Source organism: Lacerta agilis, chromosome 12 (genome assembly GCF_009819535.1).
Source record: "Lacerta agilis isolate rLacAgi1 chromosome 12, rLacAgi1.pri, whole genome shotgun sequence".
NCBI classification, from domain to species: Eukaryota; Metazoa; Chordata; class Lepidosauria; order Squamata; family Lacertidae; genus Lacerta; species Lacerta agilis.
In genome coordinates this window covers 4,477,553-4,500,498 of record NC_046323.1, presented here as the reverse complement: position 1 = coordinate 4,500,498, position 22,946 = coordinate 4,477,553, and the positions used below count along the sequence as shown (strand labels likewise).

Below are 22,946 nucleotides of genomic sequence, written 5' to 3'. Positions count from 1 at the left end.
TTCTATGAGCTGAATAAAGAGCATGAAATTCACACTTGACTCCGAGTATATTTCACAGGGCCTCAGAGGAGCCTTTGTGGGCCACGTCAGGCCCTCAGACTGCCATTTCACTTCGCCCACTATACTATGCATACGGACCTGCGAGGAAGTCTCATTGAACTCATTGCCTGGGGAGCTGCTGTTTCAAATTTCCCAACATGTGTCTGAAGAAGAAGAACCGTGATGGGATTACTCCAGTTTTGTGTTAGGTAGAGTGAGGTGGGCACCTCAGGCACCTGGTTTTCCATGTCATTAAAGAGCAGGAAGTCAGTGGTTACTGTCATCTGGGCAGCCCAGGACCTCCACACCTGCCGCCCAGGCTTGCACCCCAAAGAGGTCACTTTGGTGCTGCTAATTCAGCGAAAACAACATGGGAGACAGCAGTTATGAGTTACTGGTCTCTGTGGCCACAGCAGGTGTTGTGATTCTCCAGTGGTTTGACTTCACTCCTGAAGGCGCGCTCCATTGTCTCTCGAGGCTGAAGAACAACAAAATACTATTAATTGTTTTTCTGTGGTCAAGAGGTGGGGAGAAGCACAGAAACTGAGGTTCATAAGACCGCATATTACCATTTGCACCACACCCCATGCACTATGGCTACCCCTTCACCTCCATTTTATGACTAGCTCTGCCCAGCCATCAATTTGGCGTGGGAAGTGAAAGCACCCCCAGGGTGCCACCTTTCTGCTTTTGTGTGGGTGCTGCCAACAGGGTTCCCTCAACATGCTTTGGCCTGCAGCTCACATCAGCTCCAGCCAAGATAGCCAATGGTCCAGGAAGATGTGAGTTGTAGACCACAATATATGGTGGGCACCATGTCTTCTCCTCCTGGGTCAGAAGCTATGTTGCGTAGGCCTCATTTGCATCCTCTGCAAAACAAAATTAACTAGGAGGCAAGGAGAGCCATTGACAAAAGTCACTTGAAAAGGTGGAATTAAGCTGACTCCACCAGAATGCTCACATTAGGAGGAACATTCTCATGTACGCCCTTGGAACAATGGGAGAGTTGCAGATTTATTGCATTGCCAATTTGACAGCAGTTTTTAACCAATCAATAAGAACGCACCAGATTCTGCCTATATTAGAAGAGATGGGAGGTTTATCATCAGTCCAACAGTGTGACTTAATATTGTCTACCAATAGGTCAGTGGCCAGCTTTTTGCTCTCCTAGCAGCTTAGCAAAAGACCAAGTGACAGACAATTTCAGCCTGAACTCTGCTGTTTTTATCATACAAGTCGGTAGCCGTGTTGGTCTGCCATAGTCGAAACAAAATTAAAAATTAAAAAAAAAAATCTTCCAGCAGCACCTTAAAGACCAACTACTGTACGTTAGTTCTTGGTATGAGCTTTCGTGTGCACTTCTTCAGATACACTGGAAAAGAAGTCACCAGACCCTTATATATAGTGAGATGGTGGGGTATAACTCAGAAGGGTGGGTCATTGGGTGATTGTTTTATTGATTGTAGTTTAGAACTTATTTGTTGAGTGGATTTCTGTTTAACTTTTATATGTTATTATTATTTTATACTGTTCTAATAATTGTTGAATGTTACTTTTTGATGTAGGTTGCTTATTTTAAAGTTGTGTTTTATTATCACATTTTTGTATTGCATTAGATTGTTTTTTTTTTAATAAGATTTTATTATTTTGCCATAAAACAAAACAAGAACAACATTAAACATACATAAACACAATAAAACATAATACACAATCAACAATATAAAACACAACAATACCATACAAAAAAGAAAACTTATACAAACCTAGCCAAATACTTGTCTCTGATTCTCGACTTACTTTTACTTAGGGGGACTTCCCCTGGTCCCTCCTCTGTCTTCAAAAACATATATACTCTTTAGGTAGCTTCCTTTCTTTTCCCATTAACTCATGCTCAATATCCTAATGTTCTTCAAATTTATCTAAACCAATATATTTCTTAACTTATATTCTGAATCTTAACACCTTCTTTTACAAATAGATCTATCACATCAAAATTTCTTCTAAAACCTTTATACCTAACCTTAAACTTCTAAAGCCGATTCTTTTATATATTTCTGCTCAAATATTCAAACGTTTAGCTTAACATACTTAATTAAATAGTCCTTAAATTTCTTCCAATCTTGCGACACCTTCTCCTCCCTCTGGTTTCGGATTCTGGCGGTCAGGTCTGCGAGCTCCATATATTCCATCAGCTTCATCTGCCATTCTTCAATTGTCGGTATCTCTTCACCTTTCCAAGTTCTTGCCAATAAAATTCTAGCCGCTGTCGTGGCATACATAAAAAATACTCTATCCTGACTGGGTATCTCTTCGTTGGTCATGCTCAAAAGAAATGCCTCTGGTTTCTTACAAAAGGTAATTTTCATTACCTTCTTAAGCTCATTATAAATCTTATCCCAGAAGGCCTTTACCCCTGAACACGACCACCACATATGATAAAAGGTACCTTTCGACGATTTACATTTCCAACACACATCCAACATTTTAGAATTCATTCTAGCTAACTTAACTGGTGTCAGATACCATCTATATATCATTTTCATTACATTTTCTCTTAAGCTATTACATGCAGTAAAGTTGATACCTTTCCGCCACAATCTCTCCCAGTCCTCCATCATAATATTATGACCCACATCCTTTGCCCAATCTATCATTGTTGATTTAACCAATTCATCTTTCGTATGCCACTCTAGCAACAAATTATACATATTGGAAAGGTTTTTAGAGTTCGATTCGATCAGTTCTGTTTCCAGTTTTGATTTTTCCACTTGAAAACCAATTTTTTTGTCTATTTTAAATGTTTCATGTACCTGGTGATATTGCGCATTAGATTGTTTTAAGATGTACCATTCTTGTTTCTGCAGCTTGTAAACCGCCTTGAGTTTTGTAAGATAGAAAGACGGTATACAAATTAAAAATGAAATGAAATGAAAATGAAATAAGAGATTTTCTGTCACAGAGAGAAAGTGTCCTACTGCTGGAACTCAAGTGTTTAGAAATGTATTTAAAATCCTTTAGCGCCATCTGGTGCTTAAAGCCAAGATTTCTTCTTTTCAGTCTGAATCCGCTGAGGGTGATGGTCGTGAGAAATAAAATAGGAGAAAAGTACATTAACTGGGAAGTTACTGTGCATCCCAAGCATAGCCATGTTTATTCAGAAGTGTCCAATAAGTGGATACCTCATTTGGTTAGAGCATGGTGCGGACAACGCCAAGGTTCCAGGTTCAATCCCCGTAAGGGACAGCTGCAGAGAGTTGGACTAGATAAGGCACATCCAACAAGTAGATTGTGATCTACCAGTAGATCACTGGACATCTGTGGTAGAACCCTGGTAGATCACTGGCTCCCCCCAAAGAAGCTCAACAACTTTGGCTCCCCTAAAAAATGCCCCCCAAAAGGCGTTCCTCCAGCCTCAGAAAAGCTCAACAACTCTGACCTGAACCCCTAAAAAATGGGCCTTCCTCCTTCCTAAAAAATCTCAACAACTTTGACCTGAACCTTCCTCCGCTATGATCCTATGAGATAAAACTGCAACCTTAAAATTCCAAGTGGAGAGAGATCCCTAGTTTACAGTACACTGCACATTTTCTATTTGTTTGCAATGTTAATGTCAAATTACACAAGAAGCAGCAGCAAAATTAAAATTAAAATGGGATGGACACAGAAAGGGCAAGTGCATCTCATTTGAGGGGTCAGCTTGTCACACATGCTAGATTTCTGAAACAAGAAATAATTCTATGCTGCATATTACTGCAACCATCTGAAGCCCACCTACTCTGAAATAAGTCCTGTTTGTTTTCATGGAGTAAACTTTTAAACAAGCAAGTTGAGGACTGTAGCCTTATTTTAAAGTACCCAGAGACAAAGTTGCAAAAAACCACAACAACAACTCAGGAAGAACCTATATAAATGCTGGTCTGGAGAGCAAGGCAGTGTTGCCCTCCAGTGTGGTGTAGTGGTTAAGAGCGGTGGACTCGTAATCTGGTGAACCGGGTTCGCATCTCTGCTCCTCCACATGCAGCTGCTGGGTGACCTTGGGCTAGTCACACTTCTCTGAAGTCTCTCAGCCCCACTCACCTCACAGAGTGTTTGTTGTGGGGGAGGAAGGGAAAGGAGAATGTGAGCCGCTTTGAGACTCCTTCGGGTAGTGATAAAGCGGGATATCAAATCCAAACTCTTCTTCTGCCTGCAATAATATCACCCTTTTCAATATAGAGGGGATTCGGCAAGACCCAGCTGCTTGCTAGATTCGCAAATGGGGTTGCCAACTTTTTTATAGGAGAGCTCCTGTGCCTTTAATCGCCATATGAAAGTCAGAAATTCAACAAGTGATGCTCTTCCCATGGAAGCAGGCTGGGGAAACTGCCGTCCATTGCTGTGCAGCATGCCAAGAGAGGTGAGTGAGAAATGGCAAGCCTATTTGCAGAGCGAGAAATGCTCAAGGTACTGCTTTGTTACTTATACAACAACATTTTCAAGACAATCATCGTCACAAGCCTGGCAAATCTGGAATTATATTTGACTGACACACTACTCCACCGTATTTTGTTTACAATTTACTCTCATCCTCACTGCATGGGGGAACCATGTTTTTTTTTTTTTACATGCCTAGACACTGGGTATGTTTTGTTTCCTGTTCTTTGTTTCTGATACCCTGCTACAGCTGTTTTTCTAGTCATACAGCCATTTAAAATGAAACATTTAAAAATATTTACTAATGTTGATATTTCTTCATCATTTAAGCATGTTCAAAGTGAGCCACATCTGTTATCTCAGGAGTAAGTCCATTGATCTTCCAAGTAGACATTGATAGGATTGAACTCTTAATCACTTCCAGGCAGAGACAAAATTTTGGAGTGGGGCCTACCAGTTCATAGCTCAGTCTCTTTGTCACTATACAACACAATTTTACCCAAAAATATTTCTCAAATCACACCTGCGCAAAAAAAAAAAAAATATTCATAGGGGGCACAGCAGGGTGATCAATACTGACCATTGACCAGGCTCGCTGGGACTGCTCAGAGACCACCAACACCTGAAGGACCACAGGTTCTCCATCCCTGGCAATTAGAAAGCTTCTTTGTAGTAAAGCCTGTGCTGGAGAATTCTTCCACTAACAATTCCTCCCTCCTCTCTCTCTCACTCTCTCTTTTGTTTGTACTGAGAGACAGGAACCACAATCATTCTGCTTGCCTAGGAAAAGATGAGAGACACCGATCTGAACCAGCACCGGGTATATACAGCATGCCGCTGTCGCTCCTTCCCACACTAGCTTTGTCTCATTGACAGTTGCTATCACTTGCATCAATAATTTAAAGTCACAGACACCACGGCCATGTAAATAATTTAAAAAAACACTATAACCCCCATCCATCCTTAGTGCAGAAAATCAGCTGGGCTCCAAACTTTTCCTAACTAACACATGTCACAAGGTATCTGCGCCGCAGCCAAGCAGCAACTGCAGCCTCTCAAGATTCCTGAAAATAATATATAGGAAGAAGAATATAGTTTCATAGTAGGTTCTGCAGAACAGAGACTTTGTTGAACTGGGGGGTATTGCTGTTTTCCCGTCTAACTGATGAAACATGAGAGTCTCAGACTGCTACCAAAATACAATGCATCGCAACAGCGGGAGCTGAAATCCTGTCAGCAGAAATATTCTACAGAAGAATGAGGACATCATTAAGTTGACGGAAAACCTTAAATAAATAATCATGGAGTGGGGTCAGGGAGCTCCCAGTGTCTAGGACTCATCTTGCTTGCTCACACCCACCCACCCGCCCCCGCCACCACCAAGTTTTAAAAGTAACAAGTGGCTGAAAGCACTGGATCCCCCCCCTTGTCGTATTCACTTTTATACATCTGTATAAAAGAATGCAAAATCACTTCCTTACAGAACAGTTTTCGGGTGAGGATGCTTGGATTGTATTATTATTTATTAATTTTCTATACTGCCCTTCCTCCTATGATCACAGGGTGGTTTACAATATTAAAACACAAAAATTCACAACATAGTAAGCAACAAAAACAATTTAAGTGCCTTACACCACCTCAAATCCATAGCCCAGTGCTGTCTATTTTGGATGGTGCATTTAACAGTTACATGGGAAAAAGGAACTGAGCAAGGAAACGACTTGCCAGCACTCTGATACGGTTCATGAAGTTAGCTGGTCTGGCAAATAGCAAGCAGCACAATGGGAGGATTCTGCAAATCAGTCTCTGTGATTATGGCTGCTGCTGCTGCTTCTGTCTTCCCCGTCTCCTCAGATGGTGCATTGCTCACACAAGTAGACCGCTTGGGGGGGGGGGCTGAACTACTCTTTGCTCATATTGGTTTGGCTGAAAAAGACTCTCTCAAGCCCTACTTGCCCATCTTACATTGAACCTGAAGCATTTTCTGCAAAATGATATTCATTCATTCATTCATTCATTCAGACACACAGGCAGACAGACTTACCCTGCCTTTTTCCCAAACAGGGACTGAACAGCTAAAGAACAGCTAAGAACATGGAAGGACAAATCAATCATTAAAAAACAATGAAACATTTAAACATAATACCAATTTGACAGGTGGATGTGCTTACGATCAGATCAAAACACCCCATGAAGTTGTTGTTATATAGCTCCTAAGTGAAGGGGTTTTTCGAACCCCTGCCAGAAGAGCAACGTGTGTTAGAGAATAATCACAGGACCCAGTAGTGAAATCTATCCACAGACAAGGTGGGTATTCCCACCGTTTTGCCATTTCCTTTCCCCCACAATTCCTGTACTGTTCACAGGAGCGTGACAAGCAGGAATTTGGCTAGTGAAACTTTTCACTTCACCGTATCAGAGTGCTGGCAAGTCGTTTCCTTGCTCAGTTCCTTTTTCCCATGTAACTGTTAAATGCACCGGCTCTTTGCCCAAGATGAAGAAGATGATGATGAGGAGTTTGGATTTGATATCCTACTTTATCACTACCCGAAGGAGTCTCAAAGCGGCTCACATTCTCCTTTCCCTTCCTCCCCCACAACAAACACTCTGTGAATGAAGTGAGTGGGGCTGAGAGACTTCAAAGAAGTGTGACTAGCCCAAAGTCACCCAGCAGCTGCATGTGGAGGAGTGGGGATGCGAACCCAGTTCACCAGATTATGAGTCCACCGCTCTTAACCACTACACCACACTGGCTCTCAGAGAGAACTGGCCATCCTGAGTGGCTTCCACAAAATGGCTTGAAGGCAACTGGTGCAACTCTGCAGCTTAAGCAGAACCATAAGCTGCCAAAGGAGGTCCTTTAGAGGAACAGCAAAGAGAGTGCGTTCTCACCAGGGCTGCCCCTTGATTAAAGAAAGCATTGATCAGTTAACCATTTGAACTTTAAGGCACTTCATTGAAGTTAGCTATTTGCATACAAGAACAATAATTCTAGAGGAAAAGGCATTCTTTCTTTGGAGATTAAGTCCTGGTATAGCACATTCCGTTTTAGAAGTGGGGTGTGCGGGTGAGAGAGGGAGGCATGGAGGGGGTGTATCACTCTTCTAAGTTGACACCAGCCACCTTTTTTGTAAGATTGCACACTAAAAATAATTCAAAACTATTTTTTAAAAAAATAAATAAAAATCTGCTGCTAACGAGGAGCACATTCATTCAAGAAGGTTCAGGCAATTAATCTAATTCAGGGGTCAGCAAACTTTTTTAGCAGAGGGCCGGTCCACTGTCCCTCAGACCTTGGGGGGGGCGGAGTATATTTTGAAGGGGGGGAATGAACGAATTCCTATGCCCCACAAATAACCCAGAGATGCATTTTAAATGAAAGGACACATTCTACTCATTCTACCCGGGCCTTAGTTTGCCTACCCATGATCTAATTGATTAACTGAAGGCACCTCCAGACATGTCTTTTAATATGCATTCAAGATTGTTTTTGCTCTTGACACTATTGGGGGTGTTGTACCCTCACACATTCATTTGCACCCTCATAACATTTTGGAGGAGTCACACGGCATCATAAATGATCTGTGCATAGCCCCAGGGGCGTTCCTAGCCCCTTGGCTGCCCAGGGCGGGAAGCCAAGAGGAACCCCTGGGAGTGGGGGCATCACGGCGCGTGCATGTGTGCGTCATGACGTCATGACGCACGAACACGCTGCGACACCCCGCCCCCGGGGGATGCCAGGCGGGGGCTTTGGGAGCCTCTGCGGGCTGCAGAGAGTCCCGAAGCCGCTGCTGTAGCACAAAGGGGTGCCAGGCTGCGGCTTCGGGACTCTCTGCAGCCCGCAGAGACTCCCGAAGCCGCTGCTCGGGCCCCCTCGGGGGAGCGCAAGTGGGGTAGGGAGAGGGGCGGGTCAGCTCCTCTCCTTGCCCCGGCTCCGCAAGCCAGCCAGCGGCGCAAAAAGCCACTGGAGGGCGATGGCTATTTTCGGCGCTGCCGGGGCAGAGCCGCAGGGGCGGCCAGCGAGGGGGGTGACTTGTCCTTCATTGCTTAAGATGGCGCATATGCTAAAACAACAACAACAACAACAAATCCAGAAACCTCTTTCCCTTTGACGAACATGCTAAGAAATAGTTTAGATTTGTTAAATTGTTAAGTATTCCATCACCAGCCAGAGCAAGTCAATGTTATATTTGCTTGAGAGAGCTTGGGTTTCCTCATGTTTCCCCATGAACACGTTTGCTTTGTGATTCTGACTTTATTTATTAAGCATATGTATTTATTCTGCTGCTTCCATTCCTCTTATATGTACTCAGGGGAGCTCAAAGGATATTTCAAAGGCACCAGGCTTAGTTATAAGGATTTCATAAAATTCCATCCCTTAAAATCTTGTAAGTAATCTCATGGATATCTTATAGGCTTTCTTTCTTAAAGCTTTCAATGCAGAGTTGGCTGAGCTCAGTGGGTGTGTGAAGCTGTGCTGATTGAAATGCCAATATTTTATCTCTCTGTGCCTTTGAAATTTACGATTGCAATGAAATGAAAACATTCCCTCTGCATACTGAGCTGGTTGTGAAGAACATCCGCTGAACATCCTCAATTTTTGTGGAGGATTCAATTTAATTGACACTGGTATTCAATGTTTCCTATTATCACTTCATTCTCTTGTCCTCTTTCTGTGCAGTTCAGCCTGATTCCCTTGAACAGTCAACACTGAACTGCAATAGATACCATGCACATGGAACAACAACACCAAATAGTAACTGATCTGTCCTCTGTTGTGCTGATACAGTCCTTTCCAAACACCTTGAAAACGTCACAGTGTAGGCTGGTGATCTTGCTCCATGAAACCACGATGACGAAAGACTGATTAGGCTGCCAGGCTAAATGAAAAGTTGATATTGTATTAATATTGCCATTGACATAACATTGGAATACAAAAAAATTTAGACAGCGTAATATAATGCCATCTGGGTATTGTGTATGTGTGTGTGCATATTTGTGTGCATAAAAGGTAAAGGGACCCCTGACCGTTAGGTCCAGTCGCAGATGACTCTGGGGTTGCGGCGCTCATCTCGCTTTACTGGCCGAGGGAGCCGGCGTACAGCTTCCGGGTCAAGTGGCCAGCATGACTAAGCCGCTTCTGGCGAACCAGAGCAGCGCACGGAAACGCCGTTTACCTTCCCGCCAGAGCAGTACCTATTTATCTACTTGCACTTTGACATGCTTTCCAACTGCTAGGTTGGCAGGAGCAGGGACTGAGCAACAGGAACTCACCCTGTTGCGGGGATTTGAACCACCAACCTTCTGATCGGCATGCCCTAGGCTCAGTGGTTTAGAACACAGCGCCACCCGCATCCAATTTCTTAACCAGAAGCCACATCAGAGCTTTACTTGAATAGACAGCTATTTAAGTTGGGTTAGCAAAGATGCATGCTATAAAATCTTCTGTTTGGAGAGATTCAGTTCACTTTGTGTTTCTTGCAGTTAGAAGCTATTGGCCGCAGGGCTCCTTGCTGTTCCAGGAAGCTGGAAGAGAGAAGACAGAGGGCTGCAAAGTCACACACACTTGCAGCTTGCGTTCAGGGCTCAAGTTAATACTTTCACGCACACAATTACAACAATGTTGTGCTCCTGTCTCTTTGTCTGCTCTTTGTGGGTTATGTCACACCCCCCATCACAATCACCGTGTTGTTATAGTGGAGCAATAAAGCACAAAGGAGGGCAAAGGCTCCTTTACCTTAAATTAAATACCTTAATGAAATAGTTCATTAAGGGTGCTAGGAACTGTAGCTCCGTATGGGGTAAACTAGAGCTTTCAGTATTTATGGGGTGGGTGCTGTGACTGTATGGTGTGAGCACATTCCCTGTTACTCAGTGCACCTATTAAAATTCTCTCTTCAAGTCAGCTTTTAAGGGTACAGTAGCCCAAACCATTTGCAGAAATATGCATAAATCTCATATCCACGAAGCCGTTGCACCAGTTTGACCTGGTCACATAAGAGAGAAAGGAAATATATAAACTCTTACTTCCACATCAGCCTGCTAAATCTCTGTGGGCTAGGCTGATATTAAAGGCATAGAAGCACATGCAGTGTAAAAATATAGGAAGTTGGCAACCCTATCAATTAAGATCCTCTCCCACTGCACATGTGGCCTTTGAGGCTTCTGTTTACTTAAACCCAGGGTATCTCAGCCAGGTGCTGCTACTACCATTCTTGGTAGACAGGGGGAGGAAGTGAGAAAACAGGAGAGGCTGTTAGGAGGTTTCTTCTGGTCTACTGGCTCCAACCATTTAAGCAGCAGCAGAAACAGAAATGGGTAAGTAAATTGCTAATTGGGTTGTTGTATTTGCAGCCGCTTAGGATCTGGGTTTCCAGGCAGGTGCCAATGTGGAAGGTTTGGCTGGATGTAGGGCCTACACCACAGAGAGGATGTTACAGGTTGAGCAAGGCTTCTGTCTCAGGCTGTAGAAGCTGCAGGTTGTTTGCCCCTGAGGTCTCCGGCTCTGGTAAGATAGAGTTATGTCGGCCCCAAGGCCTGTCCTTTACCCCCATAATGACCCTTCTGCCCTTGGGTGTGGTTGAGGACTCCATCCCATTACTCCAGTGTGGTGTAGTGGTTAAGAGCGGTAGACTCGTTATCTGGGGAACCGGGTTCGTGTCTCCACTCCTCCACATGCAGCTGCTGGGTGACCTTGGGCTAGTCACACTTCTCTGAAGTCTCTCAGCCCCACTCACCTCACAGAGTGTTTGTGGTGGGGGAGGAAGGGAAAGGAGAATGTTAGCTGCTTTGAGACTCCTTCGGGTAGTGAAAAGCGGGATATCAAATCCAAACTCTTCTTCTTCTTCCTGTTGCAGTTACAGGTGGGTAGCCGTGTTGGTCTGCCATAGTCGAAACAAAATAGAAAATTCTTTCCAGTAGCACCTTAGAGACCAACTGAGTTTGTTCTTGGTATGAGCTTTCGTGTGCATGCACACGAAAGCTCATACCAAGAACAAACTCAGTTGGTCTCTAAGGTGCTACTGGAAAGAATTTTCTATTTTGTTCCTGTTGCAGTACCGGTAAGTCAAATACCAGCCCAGTCTGTTTCTGTACATGCAAGGCAGGCAAGCGATCTTCTCCTGCACCTTAGCCAATGAAATGTCTAGAGCTAACCTGCCAGAGGACAGGGACTTGGCCATTTCTGGACTCCATAGACTGTATAGACATATACCTGCAGTATAGGGAAACTAAGTGAAGCAAATGATGGTGATGTGTAGCATAACACAAAGGAGAAAGCAAGTGTCCAATACAGTATAGGCTTTATAGCCATTTGATGTATTTAACAAACATACAAAAACCACATACCACTTACTCAACAGAAGACCTCTCAAATATTAATTATAAAATACCAATGGGGCTAAACATTAAAAACAAGCTACCTGAATGTGAAACTAGCATTTTAAAAACAATTGTGCATAATTGAATCACATGTTAAAGTTACATGCCACAGTTGGCTTGCAAAAATAAAAATTATTGCAGACACCAAAAACGAAACAGTGGAAGGTCCCTAATATTATCAGGCAGAGAGTTCCAAAAAGTAGGTGTTGAATGGATTGCCTTACAGAAACTTTAAACCTTTAGGCTAGAAATAATGCTTTGTGCTACTTAAGTTGCATTCGTTTTAAAATGGTGCCTGAGGCAATTCTCAATGAGCTCAACAGGATTTTCTCTCAGGTAAGAGTAGGATTGCTTCCTTAGAATGATACAGGGATATATATATATCTTGATTTAATGTCAAAGACGCTTAAGATATAAAACTGAACTTCTAAAATAGTTGTAGGTTTCAGATTATGACATTTAACAGGTGGAAGAGTGGGATTTAAGACAGACACAGGTCCATTAATATTAGTACCTATATTGTAGCCAAGTTCATGAGCCAGTTAATCTGAAATATCTCACCCATCTGGGACTAAATAGTCCTAATTTAAAGTGACTGTTGTTGCAGTGTGGGCTGTTCGTTGAAGTCATATAATAGTTGGCTGTTTTGCTATATCAGGGGTGGGGAACCTTGAGCCCAGGGACCAAATGTGGACCTCAAGCCTCCTATCTGGCCCTCAAATCTCCCTAAGCCAGACAGCCTCCCAAATTATACCCTTTGCCAGCCCGTTGGAGGGTTTTGCTGGGTGGAATGCTTTCTTCAACTCTGAGAAAGCTTCTGGCTTCCCCGGAAGATAAAGAGGGGTGTAGAGAAGGTGAAGACACCAGCCTACTCCCATTTCTTCCTCCACCCTCTTTTGCTTTTGGCCCATGGATGCTTCAAGCAAGGAACTGTGGCCCTTGAACTGAAAAAGGTTTCTCGCACCCTCGGCTAATTAAACTCTTAACTTCTTCCAGATCCTGCAAAATCTAAGTCTACAAATGACATAATGGAAAAGCTACGTCTAAAATTCTCACAGAAGCCATGGAGTGAAACTATGGAACTGGTTCAACGCTCCATGGTAAGAATTGTTGGGGAGGAGTAAACTGGGAGAAACTTTTTTTAAAAAAATAATTGCTTTATTGAGGAGAATAATTGGAAGTAGAAGGGAAAGCGAGTCAACTAGGTTGTCCATCTTAGTTTAACATGTGAAGTTGTTATTTTACTGTCGTGTCATGTCCACTCTTGAACTTGGATGGATAACTCTAAAGGGAAAACTTTGGCAAGATGACCAAGAATGGAGGGGATAGTTAACTTCCCAAAAATACTGATTGGTTGTGATTATCAAAGAAGAAACTAAACTCAATTAAATGGACAGTTTGTGTGTGGTCTTGGGTGAGTGATGCAAATTCCATGGTGAGAATGGAAAATAAAAATGGCAGTATTGTAATGCTTTGTAATTACAAAGCTAATCAATCCCCTAGGGATTGAAAAAAATTGAATAGGCAAATTTCCCCCATTTGATTTTATCTTTTTTCCAATCCACCCCAGCTGATACTGGGATGTGGGGTTACTTGGTCTGTTATAAAGCCTGATTTCGGGTGTGTGTGTGTGTGTGTGTGTGTGTGTCTGTGTCTTCTGCCAGTTGTAGCTTCTACTGCCACTGCAGCATTGTGATCTGGCTCCCCCAAGGGGGCAATGAAAGTCAAGGTATAAGAGGCCTGACTGAGAGTGCTGAATTATCTATATTGCTTTGAACATACCAGCCAATTTTCTGACGCATGTAATGATTATATGATACAAATCTCTCTCTGTGTCTGTCTGTCTGTCTCTGTGAGGACAAACATTCTTGGACTTCTTCGAGTAAGACATCAGAGTCTCCCATATCTATTTGCCTTGAGAAAATACAAAGAACCTTGCATGGTAATCATCTCTAAGATTGACTAATTTTCTGTTATGTTTGATGGAAGCGATGACTAGCTTCTGTCTTGTCAACCTGTGCAACGAATGTGCCTGGGTTCTAGATGCCTTCCTTTTACGAAAGGTACGATGAGCAATATAGCACAATTAAGCAAGAAGCTTTGGTCTTTTGCTCTTAAAAGTATGGGATCTGTTGACTGCTTTTATTGAACACGTTGATTCTGTGTGGTGGAACCTTATCCTCTATTTTTTCATGTGTGCAGCAGGACCTTTGACTGCGACAATGAACAAGCTGTCACTTTTGTCAAATCGAAAGGGGTAAGTGTACTCTGCATCTACTAAATACGCTCTCTTCACTTCCTGCAGCAGTGGGACTGCTAGGTATGTTTCTACTGCTGTATGATTCTCACATGACATGAGTACATGCCATTCGGTGTATTCAGTGACTAATGCATCCTCTAAGCTGCGGCTTACTGCCATTTCCCTGTGATATCCTTGAAAGAGATGAGCATGAGAAGTTCAGGAGTTCCCCTTGGGCAGAAAGTTTTGGGACATTGCCCATACTTGGGCCTATGAAATGATTACTACTTCACCTCAGCCTCTTGACGAAGCGTAGATAAATGCCACTACAAAGTGGCATTTCAGAAAATGCCGGAGTAGGAAGCTGCTTTGTGCCAAATCCAGCTGTTAGTATTTTGATACCTATATTGTCTTGCATCAACTGCCTTTCCCAGCCCTGGAGATGTTGGAGGCTGAACCTAAGAGCATGTGCTCTTCCACTGATGTACAGACCTGCTGCTGCCGACGTTTAATCAGGAACTGAAACACAGCCGTTGGGAAAGCTGGGTGCAAACACTCCTTTCTGTAGAACCCGTATACATCAACCAAGATAGAGAAAAAAGATTGCATTCGGGGTCAACCCATCCATGAGGCAAGTGAAACATCCTGCCTCAGGTGGCAGGATCCACAGGGGCAGCAGCAGCAACAGATGGTAGTAGTAGTAGGGATAATAATAATTAAAAAAAAATATACCCAGCCACTCTGTCGATCTTTAGTCCTCACCACTTTGTTCCAGAAGTAGATCTTCACTCACCCTTCCTTCATGGCAGGAAGGGGGACACCATTTTGTGGTTCACCTCAGGTGCCAAAATGTCTTGGGCCAGCCCTGCTAGGCTTCCGTTGCACACTGTAACTTTTAAATAAGCAATACATTGTTTTTTCTTCTTCCTTCCTTCCTCTGTAGACTTAATTATTATGTGAGCGCCAGTGGGGCAGTTTGCTATATAACATCCAAATCCTTCTACATTGAGATTCACCTGGAGAAGGATGGAAAAGTGGTGGATGTCAGGTTGGCTCACCCTGGAAAAAAACCCCTGGTAATTATGATCCCCGCTCCCCTTTAGGTGTTCTGATCTGATGAAATATAATCCTGCTTTTCTGGTGCTTCTAAAATATCTATAGCTTCATAATAAACCCTGTGGACCAAGTGAGATGCTTGCATCTAAGTCAAAGGGACAACTTTACATTAGTTATAACACTTATGCTGTTGCTGCTACCACCAAACTAAACATCTGCATTTGTAATTGCAAAATTTGTGGGAGTAGCAGTTTCATTCACAAATGCTGAACTGCAAAATAATTGCACAAAGACTGTTAAATTTCCTTATAGCTGGGTGACCATTTCTCCTTAATTTGTCCCCATCTGATGAGACTGCTCGACATCATCCAGCTGCTAGCCCACAATTTCCCCTGTTAAAATTGAATTTTCCTAGTCTGGAGGGGTAGTCCAATAAAGGAAGTAAATGCAATATGTGGATGCAGTGAAAAAACATCCTTGGATATTCCTCATAGTGTCTGCTAAGGTTTCATGTTGACTAAGGTTCGACTTATGTCATTTCTCCTTTCTGCTTTGTTTTTAAGAAAATAGTGCCCCTCTTTAGAAAACCATAACCTCTGTTCTTCCATCTTCTAGACCTGTGAAGATCTTTTGCAGCTTCTAAGGTAAATATGTGCTAGGTGGATTTTTTAGCACACACAATTTTTAAATTTTTAATTTCATAAGATAAAAATCCTTTGCCACTGTTCCCATATCGTTTTCTGTGGTTGAGGTAAAAATGAATAGATAGTTCTGATAACTGTTGCTTCTATCCCTGCCTGCCCTCCTTCCGGGACCAGTTTGAGCCACTTTCCAAAGTTTTTTAGCTGCTTTTTAGACGTCATTTTTGATGGCAGCACAATGGTAAGAGCATCCTCTTGCAGGGGCCTTACCCAGCACCATGGGTAAGGCATCCCACTGCTTTCTACGTCAATATGCTGCCAATATCAGATTCACTTCGGTGGTGTTGTTTCCCCAAATATTGGCTAGATGGCTCTCTTTGTCATATTAGCACTGACAATTGTTGCATGTATTTTGCTTTTTAGAGTGGAAAATTTTTATGCCTTTGGGAACATGTTGGCAGACATGTTAAATATTTATCAGATTCCAGGAAGCAGGTTTGTTTGTTGCAACTTAATTACATTACTTAAGTTATTATATTGTATATAAAACTCCCTTCCTCCAACAAGGTCTTTCTTTTCTAGTGAAACAAAATCCAAGGTGTTTGCTGCTTTCCTGGCTTTGGAAAAAGACCTCTGCTCACTATCTGCTTTGAGCAGGTAGGTTTGACAGTGGTTGGGGAAGGTGCAAGTTCAAATGTTTGCACTCCAGCCTAAGGTTGCCATCATCATCATCATCATCATCATCATCATTATTATTAATTTAAGGCATTTGAGTGCATGCTTCATCTCACTGATTACTGTATATACTTTAAAAACAGAACATCGGGTATGGACAGAGTCACTGAAATACTATGTGGGAAAATTGGCTATCTGAACCCAAGAAGTGGAGGTAACCGGTTTTTCTTTCTTTCTTCAGACTGAAGTAGATATCTGTGTGATCATGGTAGCCAAGCATAATTTAAGAATGCTAAAGAATATTAATACCTTGGGATTGCTTTCCGGTGACTTTGTAGGTAACATGTATGATAGAGGCATTGTTGTTTGTAGTACAGTGGTACCTCCGGTTACGAAGTTAATTCGTTCCGGAGGTCTGTTCTTAACCCAAAACTGTTCATAACCTGAGGTGCCCTTTCACTAATGGCGCCTCCCGCTGCTGCCGGCACGCAACTTCCGCTCGCATCCCGGGGCAAAGTTCGCCACTAGGAGCATCTACTTCCAGGTTAGCGGAGCTTGTTACCTGAAGCGTTTGTAAGGAGGACGGTACGTAACCTGAGGTTCCACTTTGTACACAATCATCCCAGTATACTTTCTGCTCACAGGGCTTTGTGCTCCAAAAACGCTTTTTGACTAGGGGTGACGGTGAGACCAACATGAGTGTGTACTACAACCCCTTTGCACATAAATACTCCTTGTCTATGAGTAATGCTGTTTCCCCTCCCCCATTTGACATATTTTTCCTGATGTGCTAGTCCTGTTGTTGCTGTGTGCATGTGATCCATGTATTAAAAGGTAAAGGTCCAGTCGCGGACGACTCTGGGGTTGTGGCGCTCACTTGCTCTATAGGCTGAGGGAGTCAGCATTTGTCCGCAGACAGCTTCCGGGTCATGTGGCCAGCATGACTAAGCTGCTTCTGACGAACCAGAGCAGTGCACGGAAACGCCGTTTACCTTCCCACCGGAGCGGTACTGATTTATCTACTTGTACCTGACGTGCTTTCGAACTGCTAGGTGGGCAGGAGCTGGGACCGAACAACAGGAGCTCACCCCGTCGCGGAGAATCGAACCGCCAACCTTCCGATCGGCAAGCCCTAGGCTCTGTGGTTTAGACCACAGCACCACCTGTGTGCCGTGCCCAATCTATTAGATGATGATAAAGAATCAAACTGTGCACTTTCTGCACAGCTGTCTTAAAAGTTAAAACCAAGACCAGCTAGTGATTTCCTGGGTGTCTGATCATTGGGCCCCCGCTTCCCCCAATGCCCACTTTGGAGCATCTCTTGGGGCTTCTCCCCCATTTGTTCAACCTTATTGAATACTCTATTTTTCCATCTATAAGACACCCCCATGTATAAGTTACAGGTGGGTAGCCGTGTTGGTCTGCCATAGTCAAAACAAAATCAGGTATCTGAAGAAGTGTGCATGCACACGAAAGCTCATACCAGGAACAAACTCAGTTGGTCTCTAAGGTGCTACTGGAAAGAATTTTTGATTTTGTTTTGCCCCATGTATAAGACATGTATATTTTGAGGGACTCTGGTTTAAGAAAATGGGGGGGGGGTCTATCCATGTATAAGATGCCACCAAATTTTGGACATTATTTTTTGGGGGGAAAACCTAGTCTTATACATGGAAAAATACGGTACTTTATTTTTAGGGTGTCCTGCAGCCTGCTCCTCAATATTTATGCATGAATTGTATGCATGCTTTATCCCTATTTTATACAACCAGGAAGAAATTTCATCCTAGGAGTGATAGCTTAGTTGGTAGAGCATTAGAGTCTTAATCTCAGGGTCGTGGGTTTGAGCTCCACATTGGATAAAAAGATTCCTGCATTGTATTGGGTTGGACTACATAACCCATGTCATCCCTTCCAACACTACAATTCTATGATTTGTACAAAGGAACTACTTGTATTATATGTGTAAACTGTTGAGTGGATAACTAGCACTCCACAACAATCTCCCTGCAACCCCAAGCAGTTGTTTGGGTCCCCTGTCACACAATATGGCCCTGAGGTATTGACTCCTTTGCATTGGAAGCAGACTAAAATGATGAAAGAGATCAAACATCCTAGGCTTATATAGCTTACATTGCTATCCGTCATAATCTTTTTCTGTTTAATCCATCTAATTTTCTCAAATTCTATAGGAAGCCCTATGAACCTTGAATTTTATCTATCGCAGTATCAAATTCTAGAGGAACAACTCACTCCAGGTATTTATTATTATTTTGTCAGTTTACTCACAAAAGTGACTCAAAGTGGCTTACAACACAGTATAAACACTAAGCCCATTACAGCAAACAAACCAATAAAATGCATCTATAAAAAATAAAAGACAGGCCCCACAAAAGTATTATTATGAGTGATGAGTGAGGGATTGTGAATTGACTAGAAAACCTCCATAGTAGTGGTTTCATTCCGCATTCCCTTTTAAAATAGATTCTACACTCACTGTGCTTTATTTTGAGTGAGTAAACTAAGACCAATTCTATCCCTACTTGTGTAAGATGAAGCCCCTCTGAAATCGGTGGGACTTACTTTTGAGTGGACATGGACAGGATTGCATGGTTTTGCAAGTGGCTCCTTGAAGGGAGTGAGGTTGAGATTTTCCCATCTCTGACACCTAAAATCCTTTAACTGGAGGTTTGGGGGCTGAACCTGAGACACCCACACCCACAAGCTTTTGCGTGATTGGAGCAGAAATTGTTGAATAATCCCACTCCTGTCCCTTATCGACCCTCCTGTTGTGTGACTCATTGCCTTAACCTTCATTCTGTATTGCTACAGGCATTCAAGTGTGTATTGATGTATAGATGTATTCAAGCCAGTGTGGTGTAGTGGTTAAGAGTGGTAGACTCGTAATCTGGGGAACCGGGTTCACTTCCCCGCTCCTCCATATGCAGCTGCTGGGTGACCTTGGGCTAGTCACACTTCTCTGAAGTCTCTCAGCCCCACTCACCTCACAGAGTGTTTGTTGTGGGGAAGGAAGGGGAAGGAGAATGTTAGCCGCTTTGAGACTCCTTCGGGTAGTGAAAAGCGGGATATCAAATCCAAACTCTTCTTGACAGCTTGATGATATTGCTAGCTTCTTTTAGTGGAAGCTACCCCTAGTCTCTCTCTTGGCAAGCCACATCAAAGTTGCAGGGTGTATCTGGATGTAGTAGCACAAACTTAAACCCAAGGGGGCACCTGCAATACCAAGAGGAGGAGGAAGGTAGGGCTGACTCGCCATGAATTGGCCTGACCTGGTCAATACATACAGCAAATGCCACATGGCAACTGTGGAGAACTAGCCCAAAGCCAGGTCTAAGTAAGGTAGGGGTTAAATTTTGTGTCAGTTAGAACCCAAAGGGGCGGGCTCAGCCTGGGTATAAAAAACCCCTCCCTGTGGTCAGTTAGAGAGAGTTGGTGGAGAAGTAAGTTGAGCAGGGAGTGAGTCAGGAGTGAGAGCTGGGTCAAGAGTCTGAGGTGTAGCATTGGTGGAAGTTAGCAGCGAGGATAACCAGTTATTGTGAAACGGGTTGTCGTTAATTAGTTGACTGTTAGAGGTAATAGGCCGGTATCACCTAGCGGTAATAGGCCAGTATAGGACCATCTTTATAAGCTTATTGAACACCGTTTATTTATCAGAAACCACAAGCTTTTGTACACAATAAACAACTTCTTTATTCACATAATCCTCCTCTGTGGTAAATAAAGCAAGCAGGTTCCGGTTAGCAGTCTGGTGGGTTGCAGCTGGGGACTGTTTGTCGTTGGTGCAGCACTCATAGACCGTGAAACGTCCGGGGGTGCTGTACGGGGTTGAAGTGCCCGCGACAGTAACATTTTCCATTTCTCTAACACATAGCTGTTCACCCTCCCTGCTGTTTCCCAATGCTATAATAAGGGAATTTCCTGCAAAAAAATGGAAAGGTTGACAGCTATGCTCTAATATCCATTCTGGGGTGGGTGGGTGTTTTTTTAAAGAAACTGTCTTATGTAATGTTTTTCACAGGGCACACAACTGTGTTAACATTGCAATGCACATATGTGAAGAAAAATACTGGAACAATGAGGGAGAAAAATGAAGTGTACTGGTCTGGATGTGGTCATTTTGTGAAGATGGACACGTTTAAGAGTTGGTGATAGCCTGTTGCTTTATTTGTCCTCCTATCTGCTTGGGTCAAAACGGCCCAATAACAATCAGTCGTGATGGTAGAGGACCAAAGACAGTGCTTAGCATTTCAGCAGAGTCCATTAGAGCTGACCACCACAGCTTGGCCCACTTTAATTTTTACTGACAACAACAAATGGAAGTGGACCACCATATTAAATTTTCCATCAGTGCCCTGGACTGGTTGACATAGTATCTGTCCAAGGCATTGTGGGGACTTAAAATGGCTGCCGGCTTCCCAGACCCACAGCTGCCACAATGGAAACTCACAGGGTGCCCTGAAATAACAAGACAAAATGGGTTCAAACAGCAAGCAAGGCATCCATCATACAACCTTCTGTTCTCCGACAGAATAACATCACTGGCGATAGTACTTAGAATCACAATTCACTTAAGTATTGGGGAAAATCAATGTTCCTGGACAAAGACTTCAAGGCCATTTGTGTGTCATGTTCACTAGTCTTGCGTATTTGTGTCTTCTCTTTCCATCAGGCTTGAAAATAGATGGCAGGAAGGTGCTTGTCATAATAGGAGGGGCTGATGCAGTCCACCGACTCCCTCTTGCGCCCTCACTTGTGAATTCGCCGACTGGTGGAGATGGGTAAGACTTGAGGGCATCATTCATGCTCCTATCAGTATAACTGAACATGAAAATCCCTCGCTCTGTGAGTTATAATGGGGGTATGATAGCACATCAAATTCACTTCTTAATAATCTGTCATTTTAAGACACTGTGAGGAACATGGTAGGAAAATGTGTTTTACTGTAATAGGGTATTGACTCTCTTATGACAAAACCTGGAAGTGCGTCCTCAAATTACACACTGTGTTCTTCACACTTCTTAAGAGTGCGTGCTTAAAATGGCCACTTTCAGTTCGAAGAAAAAGCAGCTGCCAAGCCAGGACCCAGTACTGTATGTGCTTTTGATCTGAATTCAGGCCAGGCTGAACACTTATTCCAACAACACCTGGGGACACAAGCTTGAGAAACATTGGCTTAACTTATAAGATGGTGCTACCAGAGTACTGGTCAAACTATCTTCCTTTTACCTGATGCTTAACTTCCAACCCTTTTCTTCAGCAGCCCCAGATTCCTGCCTCTGACGGAAGTAATTTCTGCACCATTATCAGCTTGCTTTTTCCTGATGTTTTACCAGAACTGCCCTTTTCCTCTGTCTTCATCCAGTATTCATAAACTACAGGAGCTTACAGGCATGCTTTAATTTAATTAAATCCATAATTTTGTACCTCCCCCCTAACATGCCAGCATTTCAATAGACCCTAATTAACATTTTGTTAATTCTTCCCCTGTGATTTCTATAGGGGTATAAAGGCGGATGGGGCCCCAGGGTGAAGTTAGAAAGGGAGAAGTGGCAGGAGCGTAAAATGAGAACCAAGTATTGCTGCTTATGTACTAGGAGTATAACATTCATGCTGGTATTTGTCTCGGCCTTGCCCATTCAGGAGCACAAGTGCTTGCTGATCTGAATAGCCCTGTCCCTCTGTTGGCAACCATCCCACTGATTCATTGATAACCATTGTGTGACCACATCTCTCTTTGCCTCTTCTCATGTGATGCTGTCTCTCTTGAATGCATTCCATCTTTAATGATGCTCTTGTACTAATGACAAAAAAATAATTTGGTTTTAGGGCTTCCAGTTGCTAGATTGAAGCCAGGTCCTCTACATGAGTTGATCGTTCAGTTTGCCCTTTCAGAAAAGCATCCGCGTGGTTTGATAACAAGTACTTCTTCCTTCATTGTGGTAAATATACTCCAATTGTTGATAATCACTCCAGTTGTTATGAGGTCAGGAATGAAGCTGCTAAATGAGTCATAATTCTACAGTTTACTGAAAGCTGTGTGTTGAATTCTGGGAAGTCACATGAATTTTCTGAAGTAAGTGGATGATTTTAACACTGCTATATTTGATTATGACCAGTTCACAGCTGCAATTCTTTGCCCAGGTTGGCCTTTACACAACATACACAAATTGTATGTGTGTGCACGCACTCTCTCCTTGCTTTCCCCCTCTCTCACACACAAAATTACACTCAATTCAGTGACTCTAATGTGCAAAAAGCTAAATGAGGCCTTATACTAACCCATAACACTACTTTTTTAAAAAGCCTTGTTTCAAGTTAAAACCATTTGCACACATGGTCTCATAATAGCTGGTAAAGTTTCATAAAGATGTAGCATAGAATGAATTCATTGTGGGAAATAAATTGATAGATCCAACTGGAGTGAATCCTGTTGGTGGATTATATTTATTTCTTACGTCTTCTTGGCTATGTTTTTAGCTTAC

General features: G+C 43.0%; 1 protein-coding gene and 1 long non-coding RNA gene across 2 annotated transcripts; both read left to right on the top strand.

Annotated features, from left to right (window-relative positions):
• Window positions 1-13,688: 13,688 nt before the first annotated feature.
• LOC117055493 lies at window positions 13,689-15,771 on the top strand. Its single transcript, XR_004427640.1, has 4 exons — window positions 13,689-13,774; window positions 14,035-14,089; window positions 15,015-15,147; window positions 15,743-15,771. It is a non-coding gene; the product is annotated as an uncharacterized LOC117055493 (long non-coding RNA).
• An 818-nt stretch (window positions 15,772-16,589) lies between these two features.
• LOC117055939 (mediator of RNA polymerase II transcription subunit 1-like) lies at window positions 16,590-22,478 on the top strand. Its single transcript, XM_033165900.1, has 5 exons — window positions 16,590-16,657; window positions 18,636-18,701; window positions 21,134-21,242; window positions 21,722-21,852; window positions 22,291-22,478. Exons 1-5 carry the CDS (start codon window positions 16,597-16,599, stop codon window positions 22,476-22,478), a joined length of 555 nt encoding a protein of 184 aa, XP_033021791.1. The 5' UTR covers window positions 16,590-16,596.
• Window positions 22,479-22,946: the final 468 nt, after the last annotated feature.

What these genes read in the sequence shown, in the direction of transcription:
- LOC117055939 (XM_033165900.1), top strand. Translation starts at nt 16,597, where the DNA reads ATGGACAGAGTCACTGAAATACTATGTGGGAAAATTGGCTATCTGAAC. An exon ending in AGAGGAACAACTCACTCCAG is followed by an intron (nt 18,702 to 21,133) that starts GTATTTATTATT and finishes TCTTTCCATCAG; the next exon opens with GCTTGAAAATAGATGGCAGG. An exon ending in TAAACTACAGGAGCTTACAG is followed by an intron (nt 21,853 to 22,290) that starts GCATGCTTTAAT and finishes ATTTGGTTTTAG; the next exon opens with GGCTTCCAGTTGCTAGATTG.